This window comes from Meleagris gallopavo, chromosome 7 (assembly GCF_000146605.3).
Source record: "Meleagris gallopavo isolate NT-WF06-2002-E0010 breed Aviagen turkey brand Nicholas breeding stock chromosome 7, Turkey_5.1, whole genome shotgun sequence".
Taxonomy (NCBI): Eukaryota; Metazoa; Chordata; class Aves; order Galliformes; family Phasianidae; genus Meleagris; species Meleagris gallopavo.
Window position 1 is genome coordinate 7263276 of NC_015017.2, and position 13806 is coordinate 7277081.

At 42.7% G+C, this 13806-nt stretch overlaps 1 protein-coding gene and 1 long non-coding RNA gene across 4 annotated transcripts; one reads left to right on the plus strand and one right to left on the minus strand.

Annotated features, from left to right (window-relative positions):
* Positions 1 to 233: 233 nt before the first annotated feature.
* Positions 234 to 11916, minus strand: NEMP2 (nuclear envelope integral membrane protein 2). Of its 2 annotated transcripts, XR_002116534.1 has the most exons (9): positions 11734 to 11916; positions 10278 to 10506; positions 10027 to 10099; positions 8783 to 8876; positions 8035 to 8149; positions 7189 to 7414; positions 4861 to 5037; positions 2299 to 2782; positions 234 to 1816 (listed from the first exon to the last, which is right to left on the minus strand). XR_002116534.1 is itself a non-coding variant. In XM_003207427.3 (8 exons), exons 1-8 carry the CDS (start codon positions 11899 to 11901, stop codon positions 2557 to 2559), a joined length of 1308 nt encoding a protein of 435 aa, XP_003207475.1. In that variant the 5' UTR covers positions 11902 to 11916; the 3' UTR covers positions 234 to 2556. The 2 variants fall into 2 exon arrangements, 1 of the variants encoding a protein (XP_003207475.1); XM_003207427.3 differs by having other exon boundaries at positions 234 to 2782.
* Positions 2766 to 11497, plus strand: LOC109368471. Of its 2 annotated transcripts, none has more exons than XR_004160280.1 (3): positions 2766 to 3556; positions 6313 to 6411; positions 10901 to 11497. It is a non-coding gene; the product is annotated as an uncharacterized LOC109368471 (long non-coding RNA). The 2 variants fall into 2 exon arrangements; XR_002116535.2 differs by lacking the exon at positions 10901 to 11497 and adding an exon at positions 7139 to 7415.
* Positions 11917 to 13806: the final 1890 nt, after the last annotated feature.

A 13806-nucleotide genomic window follows, 5' to 3' on the forward strand; every position in this document is an offset into this window, starting at 1 on the left:
AGTTTTGCTTTGAGGTTCTGATCTGTCACGAATGGAGAAATGGAATGGCAGAGTCCTCCAGGAAGATGGGTGTGAAGGAGGACTTTTGTGAAGCGGCCACAGCTAACAGGCAGTTAGGGTTTCTTAAATCTGCAGCGGTGGAGGAAAGTTGAGGACATACGCACACCCCTTCACTTGGCTCCTCCTTGTCTTGTTCTTTTCACAGAACAACTACTTAAGGGCAGAGAACCACGTCTTGGAAAAGTACTTTTATTTAAAAATGTTGAAAGTAAAAGACAGTAGATGAGAATGGTGCACCACAAATACAAAATGAATACAACGTTTTAACTTCTTTTTTAACGTGGTGAAACAGGAGATAAATGTAACTCATCCTTTGTTAAGGACAGAAGGCTTCTGTCATAGTTAAGGCAGTGGATTAACATCAAGGTTCTGTTCCCAGATTTTCCATTTGAACTCTGGATAGCACTTGCCAGTACTGTTTCTGTTCATCTGTGTAATCTCCGTACATCAGAGCACTGCTGAGCAAGTAAACTCACTGCTGGCAAAGGGCTAGAGGGACAGCAGTTGATTTTGGAAGGCTTTGTTTGTGAACTGCTTCCCATGTTGGAACAGACTGGGGAGGATTTTTAAGGTCAGTATCAACTGTGAACTAAAGCAGTCATCTTTCTGGTATGCTGTTGCACTTCTGCTTTGGATGGCCTTAGTGGTTTCCTGCTCCATTTTGGACAGTATTTACGCAAATGTTGAATTTTCTAACTACAAGAAAATGTTTGCTTCCTACCCACCCCCTTTGGAGTGGGTGTACCTCGTGTTGTCCTTTAGCAATTCAGCAAAAGGGAAAGTGTCAGAAAAATGTCACTGCCCGTTTTGTTTGGGCTTTTCCATTTAGTTATTATGTAAGGTTATTAAAAGGTTATTTTAATGTAGTCTCTGACTACTGCGTAGTAAGAAAACATGTAATATACTTACAGGAGGATCATTTCTGCTGCAATAGTGGAAGGAATTCCAAAGAAGTTATGGGTTTAAGCTAGCATAAATCTGATTCTCCTGCTTGGCCTCAAATTTTATGGATAGAAGATACGGCCAGTTAAAAAGAGCCTAAGTTATTTGTTACAGAAAATAACTCCTTACCAGAGACAGTGCCCAGCTGGGCAATCCTGCCTTCTGAACGTGGCTGCTATTTTAACTGGATTTGGTAGTAGCAACCTCTGTTAGGGTGGTTTTTAAAGCTTGTGGCCTTTCTGAACAAAGTTCTCTTTGTCCTTTTTTTTTTTTTATTTTTTTTATTTCTTTTAATACTGTGGACTCGAAAGCGAACATAGTTTGAAGCACCTGCTTGACAGGGTTTCTCTCCCTTAAATGTGCTACAGAACATGCATATGTGCCACAAAAAGGAGTTAGGTGTCTCTACTGTACAATGGAAGACTTCTTTCTACAAGGAAGCAATCTCGAAGCAACTCAAGGAGGGACTATCTAAATTATGCTTTCAAACAAAGTCTGGGTCATGTTTTATGCAGAGGAGCTCTTAGAATGCTCTACTATTAGAGAGGCAGCACGTTTTCTCCCTTGACCAGAGATGGACAATAGGGAACTCACACTGCTGAGGTTCTGCTGCTCATTATGAAGACGGCCCTTCAACCGCTGATACATTCTGCAGCTGATGAGAGAATTAATGGCCTTGTGCTCTCTGCAGTCTGGAGACAGTAAAGGAAAACAGGACGGGGGATAGTCTGAAGAAATAAAGAGAATGACCTCATCCGCAGGTGGATGAACCAGGGGGACCACCTGCAGTTGTCAAAGGTGGAGAAGGACAGGCCTGTGGAATGGAGAAGAAGAGTGTGTGAGGAAACAAAGACATGTAAAGAACAAGGTACAGCATAACCACAGTGCAGAGTGCGGGAATAGAACAATTAAAAGCAGATGGGTGAAAAAAAAATGAGGCAGGAGTTGAAAAAGTAAGAGGAGCTTAGAAGAAAAGGGGCAGGTAAAGTGAAGCTAGCAGACAACAAGCTGAGCGAGAAGAGCAAACAAATGTCACTCGGCTACGTTAAACCTGTAGATCTCTATCACTGAAAAGTCACATGAGCAGTGAAGTGATTTATCAGCAAACTAAGAACATTATTAAATTTGCTAATATTTAGGGTACTTCATGAAAGTAGAGCACTAATAATGGCTTCCTCTCCCTCTAGCGCTCAGCACAGAGGACTTGACAATGAGCAGGGCCAAGATGCCCTGTTGTTTAGAGGTAGTATCCTTGGCAAAGGAAGGTGTTGTGGTGGGATAGGCTGCTGTCAGTACCTGCTATGGGAATAAACAACCCTTCCCAGTTAAAATACTGATAGCGTGACATCCTTTTCGCTTGAGCAGTCCCCGTGGTTTCTTTCTGTTGCTCTAATTGTGCAATAGCAGTGATGCAGGAAACAGTTTTTGAAAAACGCTCGTTTGTCCCCAAGCATCCACAAGAAATCACCAGAAGTGAGTTCTTGGCCTGCAACCTTCCTTTGCAGGACGAATGTGTTTTCCCCTCTCTCCCTTTTTTAGGGTGGTTTCCAAAGCTCAGAGCAGCTCAGTAGCATATGGAAATGTAATCTGCTCATGTATTTCATCTTCATTCTCATCGTCTTCTTCGTGGATGTAGCTGGTTGTCTCATCTTGGTCAGATTCTGTCCTTGTCTCAAAGAGCTGCTCTTCCAGGAAGGAGCTCCCAATGCCGTATTCCTCATCGTGTGCCTTCGTTTCTGCAGGTGAGACGTGGGGAGATCCCAAAACAAAACCTGCAAACCTGCCAAAGTTTGAAAGGGAGAAATGATCAGTTGGGAAATGAAAAAATACCACAAATGCAGGGGGAAGCAGCCAATTAAGCAGGGCTGATGTGAGAGTGTGTCTAGAGGCAGTGGAGGTCACTCCTGAAGGTGTAGCATGAGCTACAGTGTCATGTAAAACAGAGTGACAAAAGGATGATGACACCCCTGAAGATTTGTTCCCCTGCTTCATCTTCCTTTCTGTCTTCAGTCCTTCCTACACAAGTAACTCTTGTTCTTCTGGAGGCCATCTGCAGAGTCTTGTGACTAAGCAAGATCTGACTTGATTTTTTTCTTCATTGCTTGTGGGGTAATCCAGAGTAAGTGCTTCTATCACTGAATAGATTGTGTTTTAATTTCTTAATTAAAAGCTGTAGAGTACTGGGGACAAAGTCTTTAAGAATTTCAGGTAAGTTGACACTGCTAATGATGGGAAAAATGGTGAGAACTTAGCACTCCCACCTTCCTGTGCTATCACCTTACTTCTGCTGCTGCACGCGTGCTCCAGGCAAGCTGAACTGAAGCCATGACAGAATTCCTGCTTTTGCTTAACTGAGTTGCAGACTGGGAATACTGCATCTGCTCCAGGTCAACTCCAAACAGGAGGTTTAGCTGAACAAAGCACCAACTTATCACTTCCTACATCTCAGTTCACCACAAATCTTACTTTCAGTGGACAACTATACTGAAGATGCAGAATGGAACTGGAGGTTTCTGGCAAGCTCATGGGAACAGACGGCAGTTCTGACACCTGGGTAAGTGTCGACAGCATCAGAGAAATGTAAGAAAAGGAACTGCAGCTACATTCTGCAGTTCTGGTAAACTGATCAATAATTTACACTTTAGACTTGAACATTTCTGCAAGATGAATGGTGTCACCTCGTTCTTCTTGGACGCGCTGTAAGTCTATATGGAGAACAGGGTGGGGCTGGATCTGTTTCATAGGTTTGCCGTGCGCTAAACTATCTTCCATAGGAAGTTTAAAGAGATACTAAATGTAAAATCAGACTTCTGGTTCTGTTAATTTTTGTACTTTTATAGGGAACAACTTAGAAGAATATTAACTAAGTAACGACCGTAAAAAGAGCGTGTCTAAGTTGCTTGCTCTGTGTTTTTTTGTCTACAGTACTGCAGTGAATTTTCACTTGTTATATCTTTTAATCGTGCTACAGAAGGCAAGTATCTTAGCAAACATCAGTTCAACAGTTAATCTCTAAAACCTGACAGAGAGACTGTGTGCCCATCCAAAGAAGATGAAGTTTCTAAAATTAGTTTTTATTGATCCAATTCCAAGCTGACTGGGGCTACTTTGAAGTCGTGACGTTTGGTTCTGTGTTAGAAGCCAAGTCTTTGTGGCTGGCTGAGATGTGAAACTGTGATTTTGGATTTGGAAAGAAATGTACTGAGATTATGGTTAACTTTATATTCTGCAAGATTTTGTGGCTACATTAATCTGACTCTTTCCTTCACAACCTTTATTTGTCTTACGTTTGTCACTGAAGCTCTATCTGGAGTAGTTATTCTACCTGTCATCCTGTTTGGGTGCAGACCCTGGTATTTCGCAGTCTTAAATATTGGTTGATACTTCAAGTAATAGGTTTGCTTGGCTGTGCAGACTGGCAGTCGAAGAGCTTAACGCAGCAAATGCTTGAGCATGTATCTTCAGACTGCCCTGATTTTGATCACTATAAAAGTGTAGTGCTGTAAAAGCTGAAGAAAGGTGCAAGTCACTGGTTAGATGGTGACCTGGGTCACCATGTAGGAACTTGCTTAGGCACTGTAGGAAGCCTTTCAGAGAAAGCTGCCACTACCACGAATTAGCTGTGACCCTCTGCAAGCTCCCAGACTAATTTATGGTCAGAGAGGAACAAGCAGGGTTTAATACCACAAGCAAGTGGTATCCTTTAGAGATGTGGCTGCAATCTTTAGTAGCGTTACTCAGGTAGATAAAACTACCCCCATGTTTTACTGCATGCAAGATGTAAACTCACCTGAATTAGTATGCAAGTTTGCTGTCTAACCAAATGTTTCCTCGCTTAGAAAAGCTACATTTTCTTACCTGTGTGGGGACTGGAGTTTGGATACTGCCAACCATGATGAGAAGTCAGGGTTCTTGCAGAACGAGCGCAGCTCCTCCAGAGCTCTGACAGTTTCTGTTTCACCTTGTTCTCGATATTCTTCTTCAGTAAGGCATCTGACCACTAATTTTTTTGATTGAAAGTGATTCTTCATTTTTCTAAAATGAAATGAAATAGCAGTTAGTATTTCTGAAGTCTTCTGGCACATAAATATAGCCCATCCATTTTCTCTATGATCTGCTATGAACGTGCTTGAATCACGTTTATCTTATTAAGAAAAGCTACAAGGTTGTGTTAACACTTTAAGACAAGAAGCTTTGTGTTTGCAAGGCTGCTTACTCGAGGTCTCATCCAGCATTCCACAGAATGAGGCTTCCTTATTGTATATGCTTAGACTAAAATCTCAGAAGAGATGTCTACTTGCTCAGCCATTTTTAGGTGCATGCAAAATGAGTCTCTGCAGAAACATGGGCTGAATCAAAACCCAGTGTGCATATTTAAATTTAAAGATAAGCAATGCTCTGTTACAAGTTGTTCATGTTGTTTACTAGATAGCTTAAATCTTGCTTCAAATTACAAAACTGAGTAGTCTGAGGCCAAAATGTTTACAATCTGATGTTTTTTTAGCTGCTGCGTAGCGTTGTATAATATAATTAGATATCAATTAGAAAGCGTGCCATGTTCTGTTCCCTTCTGTCGACTGCTTTCCATTTAAATGTTGTCATGAGTTAAGATAAGCAAGGGCTGGATGCCCATAAAACTTTCAGCTCTGTATAAAAACACCTGCTCCAACCAGCAGCACTCAGCTTTCCTCCTTATTTCCCCACAAAGAGTGAACTGCAGCCCTTGGTCAGGTCAAATGCCAAAGGTCTTGCTGGCTTAGTGGAACCAGTGGTGATCTTAATAATTAAAGCAAGATTCTTAACAATTTTGATATATCTGTTGCTCTGAGCTGTGTATCAGGCATCATAGCCTCACTGCTTGGTGCTACCATTTAGTTTTTCAAGAGAGGAAAAGAAAGCTTTTTTATTCTCCTAAGGAAGATTTGTAGTGCCATATTTAGGTATGCTCTATGGAAGCATCAGTTCATTGAAAATGAGAAGGGATTCTACCCAGAGAACAATCCACAGTGTTTAATGGTAAAACAGGTTTGTTGCGACTTCTACGAACTCCCAGTCAAATCTTACTGATTTCAGAGCAAACGGAACCTACTTGATCAGGAAAGTACTGATATTGTGTTGCTGCTGAAACACTGCTTCTCATCTGCTGGCAAAATCAGCTCTTGGTAAATGAACAATTCCAACTAAAATAAATAATACTTCAACACCAACCGTGCTGCAACATCTGAAAAGAGCAGAGGGGCAAAGCAGTATGTTCTTCAAACACTAAGCATGGTGTGAGACTAAAAGATAAATTGTTTCTTATTCTTTTAGTTATCTTGGTTGTAACCTTTGCCTGTTCGTGGGTCTTAGAGGTTCAGCAGAAGTCTACAGCTGTGGAACAGTCTGCACTAAAGAGTGTCATCACTGGAGGTAACGAGCAGCTGTAAATTGGGAGGGCTTTTTAGAATCTTGAGTGTTACATCTGTGATAAAACATGCTTTAAATTCAAGGCTGAGCAAACATGTTGTTCCCATATTGCTAACAGAAGTACTTTGCAAACTAAGATCTACATCGCGAAAGCAGTTCCAACTTCAAATGCCACAATATAAATGGAGCACATACAGGGAATACAGGGGGGAATGTCTCCACAGTGATAACTGACTGTTTCCACGTACTAAAGATAGACACGCGTATCTTTGATGATATCCTTGGAGAACTAAAATCAATGGGAAGCACTGTTTTGGTGGAAACAGGTTTTTAGTCTCCGAATTGAACGCTAATATTGAAAGCTATCTAACTTAGGAAGGACTGTCCTTTTCTAACATGCACTTCCATCCTGTAAGATTCAATACCTGCAGGTTTTCTTGCACCGTGTGAAACCAAAGCACTATTGCTGCAGTCTGATCAGTCGACCAAACAGAAATGTTTTGGTTGCCATATGCTGCAGACTAGAAGGTGCTACATTTGTACTTAAGAGCGCAGTCATATTTCTCCATTCCCCACAGAACAAAATTCGTATTTGTAACTGCCAAACAGAAAGTAATTATATGTCTTTCTTGGGGATTTAGACTTCTTCCACTGTAGCTTTACATTTGCTTAAAAAAAGGCAATAGAAATTTACCAATTATCTAAATGTAAGGCTTTTTTTCATTATTAGCAGTTTCCTGGCTGTAAAGGGACACGGGACATTCGTAAATACATACACACCTGCCTATGTGCCAGGCAGCACCAAGGGGATAACCCAGGCCTTTGGAGCAGAGCATGGCTGCTATTATTGCATATGCAACTTGAGGTATGGTGACACCACAGTAAATGAAAACGAAGGCTGTTAATTGCAGCGTCCACGTGAACAAGGTTATACTCAGTTCACTGGTAAGCGGTCCGTGCTGATAGCAAGTAGCAAAGCTGATAGTTCCAACAGCCACAAAATAACCTGTGGAAACACGAAACAACGTCATGGAGAAACAGATGGAAACCACCCTTCTGAACTTAACTAGTTGGTTGACTAAGCTTGCAACTGCTGTGCAGCACAGAGTGCTGGTTTTGTGCTTGTAGTTAACTGCATTATGTTGTACGAGCTGTGCACCTCTCACGAGGTGATTTATGCGCAGCCATTAGGTAATGCTGGAAGAGCTGCACGTGAGCTCTCTCCCATGCAAGAGAGCTGAGGCAGATGCCAGAGCAATAGATTTGCCAACCAGTTTGCAGTATGTGCATCCAGTTCCCATATTCAGCAAAATAAAAGTCAGCGTAGGTGCCCTTTTGCTGCCATGGGGAGAACACGTTATGGCAAATCAATGAAAAATTAATGCAAAGTCTGCTGTTTCAGCTGCTCCTGGCCCACGAGATCAAACTCTTTATTTAATGATATAATGTGACTGAATACTTACTGAGCAACTTTTGGAATATTAGACCATTTCTGGCTTGGGAGAAAAAAAGTAATCCATAAATGAGTTGCAGTAACTTGTTTTTTTTAAATCTTAATGGGCAGCTGTTCATCTAACCACTAAATCATCCAAAAGTGCACTGCAGATTTCAGTTGAACATTCTTACCCAACAGGTAGATCCTGTGTTGAGACCACAACCACTGCATATTCTCTTTGAAACAGTAGATAAGATAGAGAGAGGACATCCAGCAGCCACTCAATAGTATCCAGAAAGTACTGCGCTGGAGATTGACAAAATAAAAACAGAAAAAAAAACCTATTAGTCTCAGTCAGACTCAGGACCATTGTTAGCAAAGGAATTCACAGATGTGGTTCTGGCAGACCTGCAGGCTTCTGCTCTGTGTCAGACTTAAACTACACAGTGCTCTGCTGCAAGTACACAGCATCATGTTTGAGTGGAGCAGCTGCACCTCTTGTCTTTGTCTGCTGTGTCTCAGTGTCATGACCTAAGTTTCCTTAAGTGTATTTTCAATTAACATAACTCAGCAATACTGTAACAATGCACAGAGATAAAGATTTGGTGAAAGTTCACATCTCCTTACAATTAATTCCCTGCTGAATGGAAGAAAATCTGTCCTAGCTGCCACTAAAATTACCTTTTGATTTAGACTTACTCATATACTCAAGAGCAAGCTTAGCTCCAGTCCAATAAACCTAACACCAACACTCTCCTTCAACTCGGCAGCAAGCTAATTAGAACTTGATTCTGACCTAATTATATTTACTTGACTCCCACACCCACTTCAGTGGAGTTCCCCAGACAGAGCAAGGTCAGAATCTGGCCTTGGACTCCTCACTTCCTCTATTATTACAATGATAATAATTATTACTTAGTTTTACAAATGTAGATTTACCCTCGGAATAAATCTTTTAAGTGCCAGCAGGACAAAAATTAACAGAGCAAGAATGCCCAGTATTATTCCAGACAGGTAAAAGAAGTTGGTGCTCCTGGAAGAAAACAAGAGAGAAAGTTGTAAGAAGTATTTTCTTAGCAGTGAGTGGTTAAAAATGCCAGCATTTGTAAAGATAGCAGCGAGCTTCAGTAAGAACACAACTGTAAGTGAGTTATCAGGTAACAGGCTTGGTTTAGATTTTAAATTCATGTTTAAAAAAAGAAAAAAGGTAAAAAATCCAATTACTACTATATGATCACTGAAACTGTTACCAGACCGTTTACTGGAACAGACTGCTCAGAGAGCTAGGGGATGCACTGTCCACGGAGACATTTGAGGTCAGGCTGGACGGGGCTCTGGGCACCCTGATCTAGTGTAGGTGTCCCTGTCCATTGCAGGGGTGTTGGACTAGATGGCCTTTAAGAGTCCCTTTCAATTCTAAGGATTCTATGATAGACTTCTGTCACATCATTTTCTTATGAACACCGTGGTTCTGTCTGTTTCAGTGCTGCAAGAATAGGCTTATATATTTAAAAGTGGGAAAAAAAGCAAGTTTTTCTAAGTTGACATATTGACAAGAATCTGACTTCAAAATATGATTTAGTTAAGTCTGAAAACTGCTGCTGCTCTGCTTGTTTTAAAGGTCTCTCCTGCCAATTAATTTGTGATTCATTTTGCTTTGAAGTCACTGTTCAGGTGTTTTGCTATGCCTGTAAGAATCCTCCCTTACGGGCTACGCAAGGATGCATCAAAAGAATGGTGAGGAAAGGCTGGCACGAAGGCAGAGGCAGGCCAGGCCCCAGATGACCTCACCCCAAGCGTTCTGCCTACAGCAAGGCATCAGTTATAAGCCATGCAGCATCCCTCAGCTGCTGCTAACCTCAGTGGCCTACAAAAGGGAGAGGATTTTCCTGACTCCCCACTCTTGCTCTCTGAGGACTGACTTGGTGTCACCCAGCGCAGGACGTCACAGTATATAGAACCCCAATGCAGTTCTATGGCAAAAGCTCCCAGGTATATCAGTTTGTCCCCACACAAATGCTACAACTATCTGTAATATATATTCATATATTTAATATATGTTTAAATATACACTCATTTCTTTATTTCACTTTCCCAGAGAATTGTGCCTTCAGCTCAGAGAACAGACCAAAGCTGCACAGACTCTGGGAAAGAAACATGAAAGCGCAGCAGCCAGTACTCACCTGCTCAGACTGTTTGCAAAATGGAACAGAAAAATTCCAGCTACAAACAAAAACAAGAGCTTTCCATCTAGCACTAAAAAGGGGAAAAAGAAAACAAACAGAAAGGGGCTTTAGACTAACTCATTCTGAAACACTGGTTATATTAAATATCAGCAGACAAGTTTCAGGCCTCTTACAGAAGAGTTGGTACAGGCAGTAATGCTGGCAATACCAATCTATCTGTAATGTAAGCAGGAAGCTGTTCTACTTACTTTCTCGTGTTACGCTCACGGTGTACAGTTCTTCCTTGAAGGGCTGTATTCTGAAGCAGAAGTCCTCTCCATATTGCTTTACCTTTAAGAAGGTTTCTGTAGATGTCTCTGGTCGCCAGAATATTTGAACAGCACAGGCAGCAAACTCAAACACAGTTTCTGAATTCCGACAGTTGCTTTTTTCTGGAGTAGGCACAAACCTGAATGTTTTTGTGCTGTTTATTTTTACCTAAATCAAACAGTAAGACAGAGTTGTAGCTCAGGATCACTGGGGGATTTGTTTTGTGAGATGCACAGCATGACCACCGTGCATATGCTAATGAAGATCAGCACAGAAAGTCATGTCGCTGCGATTTTTAGTTGTTTAATATTGGTTATTAGTACTATGCAAATATTGTTTGGGCCTTACGGTGTGACTCAGAGAACTCCATGTCAGCATCGTTCTATCCAAAGCCCTGCCCCCATCTGCAGGCTCTGGGGGTTTGGTTCCACCACGACACTTGCCCATGCACACAGTTCTAACAAAACCCAGTGTCTGACAGACCATGGTTTCTTTTGTAAATGTTTATTCTCTTTCACATTCCCCTCCTTAACCTAACAACCTGTACTTGCTTTTCTTGTAGATGACAATGCAATGTGTGTATGAGGGACAGAGAGGTAAAGAACAGACCGAGAGATGTTCCACCTCCAAGTCTGAGAGGCAGCTTCTCTAGCAAACACAGCAAAACTGCTTCCTTCCGTTGTCCAGTGACAGCTACCCAGGAAGAACAGAACCAAACGTACTCCACTACTTCCTTAACCTGTTATTGTCTCTAGTGGCATGAGATTTCTATATTGTTCTGCTATTACTAAGCACGTTTCTATTAAGATGATCCTCTGAGCCAAATGATAAAACAGCCAGAATAGCATTTGTGTAACTTTCAGATTAACAACCTGACACACCTTTTGTTCTTATGCTGTGGATGTTCATACTCTTCCTCCTTCCCTTTTGGAGCCGAAAGCAGTTGAATTTACTTTTCTTGTAGATAAGAATGCAATTTTCATGTTATGGACAGAAGAAGGATGCTACAATACGTGGTTCACAGCAGTGTATTTTATCCTCAAATTTAGAAGTTGTATAAAGGTGTTTAGAGGTGCAAAAATACTTGTTGAGGTTAGCGACAGTCCATTAGTATGGAAGATGTGCATCAAAATAAGAGAGTTAATGTTTGTTTGGCATCCTCCTGTGACACTGTAAGCCTGTCCTCCTACTAAGGGGACAGCAAACCTCAGCGCGCTTGGAGTGAAGGATCACAGTGCTGTACTTTTATGCTGCTCTTTCTGATACACCACCATTCAAACTACCCACTGCACTCTGAGTGCTGCTTTGATTTTGATAACTGGTCATATACATAGCTGGGAAAAGGCCAGGGGCTGCATGTGGCACATGTGGATGATCCCCAAAAGGAGCTCTTACCTGCAAAGTTGACCAAATGTACTGTAATCGCATGATTCTGTTTTGCACGTAACAAAAGCAGTCTTCATGCAGTTTCTGGATGGCGTTCCCCTCTTCCAGGAGGCTACAGCTTCCACCTGATGAGGGAAAGTTCACTTCAAATGTGTACAAAACATAAATATGTAACATTCTTCCTTTTTTTTTTTATTTTTTAATAAATCACAAGCAATTTGCAGATAATAGAACATAAAGGGTAGGCTGGAGGGTAGCATGTTCAGCATGATTTAGACCAGAATTCAAATGACATGTTTAATCAAGTAATTTGGGCTCTAACTAAACTGCAACACCTTGGGGAAAAAAAAGTAATGCATGGTGAGGTTTTTTACAAATGCAATCAGTGAAAGCATGGCATCTCTAACCGTGTTTTCGTGGCACAGGAACAAGCCTCTGGGCCAAATTCCCTGCTGGTGCGTGTGGGCGTAGCCCCACTGTCATTGATGCTTTACCAGTGCTGAATGTAACTGTGGGAGCACAAGCAGGTAAACAGGCTCACGTATCGCAGTCACCCAGCACGTGGCACTGTGCTCACTGCAGGCAGAGCATTCATTCCCCTCCAACACAGTTCTCATGGTAAAGCATGTAACTCTTCATTTCTACCTTCAACTGTGTTCTCCTGATGTGGTCCAGCCACATGTTTGTATGGCAACTGCGCTGACAGCTCGCAGGGGTCTGGAGACAGGGACAGCTCAGCTCTCCTGAAACCTAAGTGACCCCCTGTGCCTTTTGGGAGTAAGGGCCCTGACCCATCCATGGAGCAGGCTTTCCAGAATGGCATGAAATCCTGTCTGCGCACCAACATCTGCCCTACAGCGCCTTACCGCAGCGCTCTGCGAACGTAATTAAAGAGCAGAATAAATGAAACGAACGCAGATCAGAACAGAGGGAGTCATCTGGCTCTCTGAATAGAAAACGTAGGTCCAACCCAAGCTCAGCAGTAACTGCTGAAACAGTCTCCTAGTCTCTGAACCGCCAACTAAGCACTTGGCCAGAGCAAACCACCAGCGCAAACTCGGTCTGGACAGGAGAATACTGCTGGCAGGTACAGGCCTGCCCCAGCTCTGTACAGAGCTAAACCCAGCCTAAATTGTTTTCTTAACTATTTAATTAAGCCAATTAAAAATACTTGCATGCATGTTCTTATCTAAGTTTCTTAAGCCATCCCAGAATTAGAATGTGTCTACAGACGATCCTGCTGAAGTACACTGGTTTCAGCTTTCAGTGCGGGCAATTTTGTTGTGAAGTTTTGAGCAACTGCTTGTCATCCCAAATCCCATGGCAGGAAGTGCAGTACTTCAGATGGGCTGAGTGCTGCACTAGTCAGGCTCTGACTGAGATGTGCAGGGCTGAAAGGAGGCAGGATAAGGCCTGGGAACTTCCATATGAGAGATGAAACAACTCTGGGAGTTACACGTGGCTCCTGCAGACCTGAATCACGGTTCTGGGGCAGCAAGTCAGGGAGGCTGTCTTCCCCTCTACTCTGTCTTGGTGAGGCCACGTGTAGATCACCATGTCCAGTTCAAAAAAAAGCAGGGATCTCCTACAGAGAGTCCAGTTGAGCGTCACAAAGGTGAATAGGGGCTTCGAGCACCTCCCATACAAGGAAAGGCTGATAAAACCTGGGGCTGTTCGGCTTGGAGAAGAGAAGGCTGGGGGTGCCCTTACAGTGCTCATAAATATCTGAGGTGCAGAAGTCAGGTGGATGGGGCTGGGCTCTTTTTGGCGGCATGCAGCAATAGAACAAAGGCAAACGGGAACAGAGTGGAACGTGGGAATTTCCATACAAACACAAAGGGGATCTTTGTTGTCAGTGGCAGAGCTCAGCAACAAGCTGCCCAGAGGCTGTAGGGTCCCTTCTCTGGACACATTCAGGATCTCCCAGACGCCCACTTGTGCGAGCTGCCGTACCACGGGATGGACGGGGTGATCGCAGATCTCCGTCCTGACCCCTACACTGCCGCGATTCCGGCTCCTGGAGCTGCTGAGCGGCTCTGCGTTCAGCCGTCCGGCACCGAGCTCCCCAGCAACCCGAGCCGC

What these genes read in the sequence shown, in the direction of transcription:
- NEMP2 (XM_003207427.3), bottom strand. Translation starts at nt 11,901, where the DNA reads ATGTTACATATTTATGTTTTGTACACATTTGAAGTGAACTTTCCCTCA. An exon ending in ACATTTGGTCAACTTTGCAG is followed by an intron (nt 10,507 to 11,733) that starts GTAAGAGCTCCT and finishes TGTTTGATTTAG; the next exon opens with GTAAAAATAAACAGCACAAA. An exon ending in ACACAGGATCTACCTGTTGG is followed by an intron (nt 7,415 to 8,034) that starts GTAAGAATGTTC and finishes GTGTTTCCACAG; the next exon opens with GTTATTTTGTGGCTGTTGGA.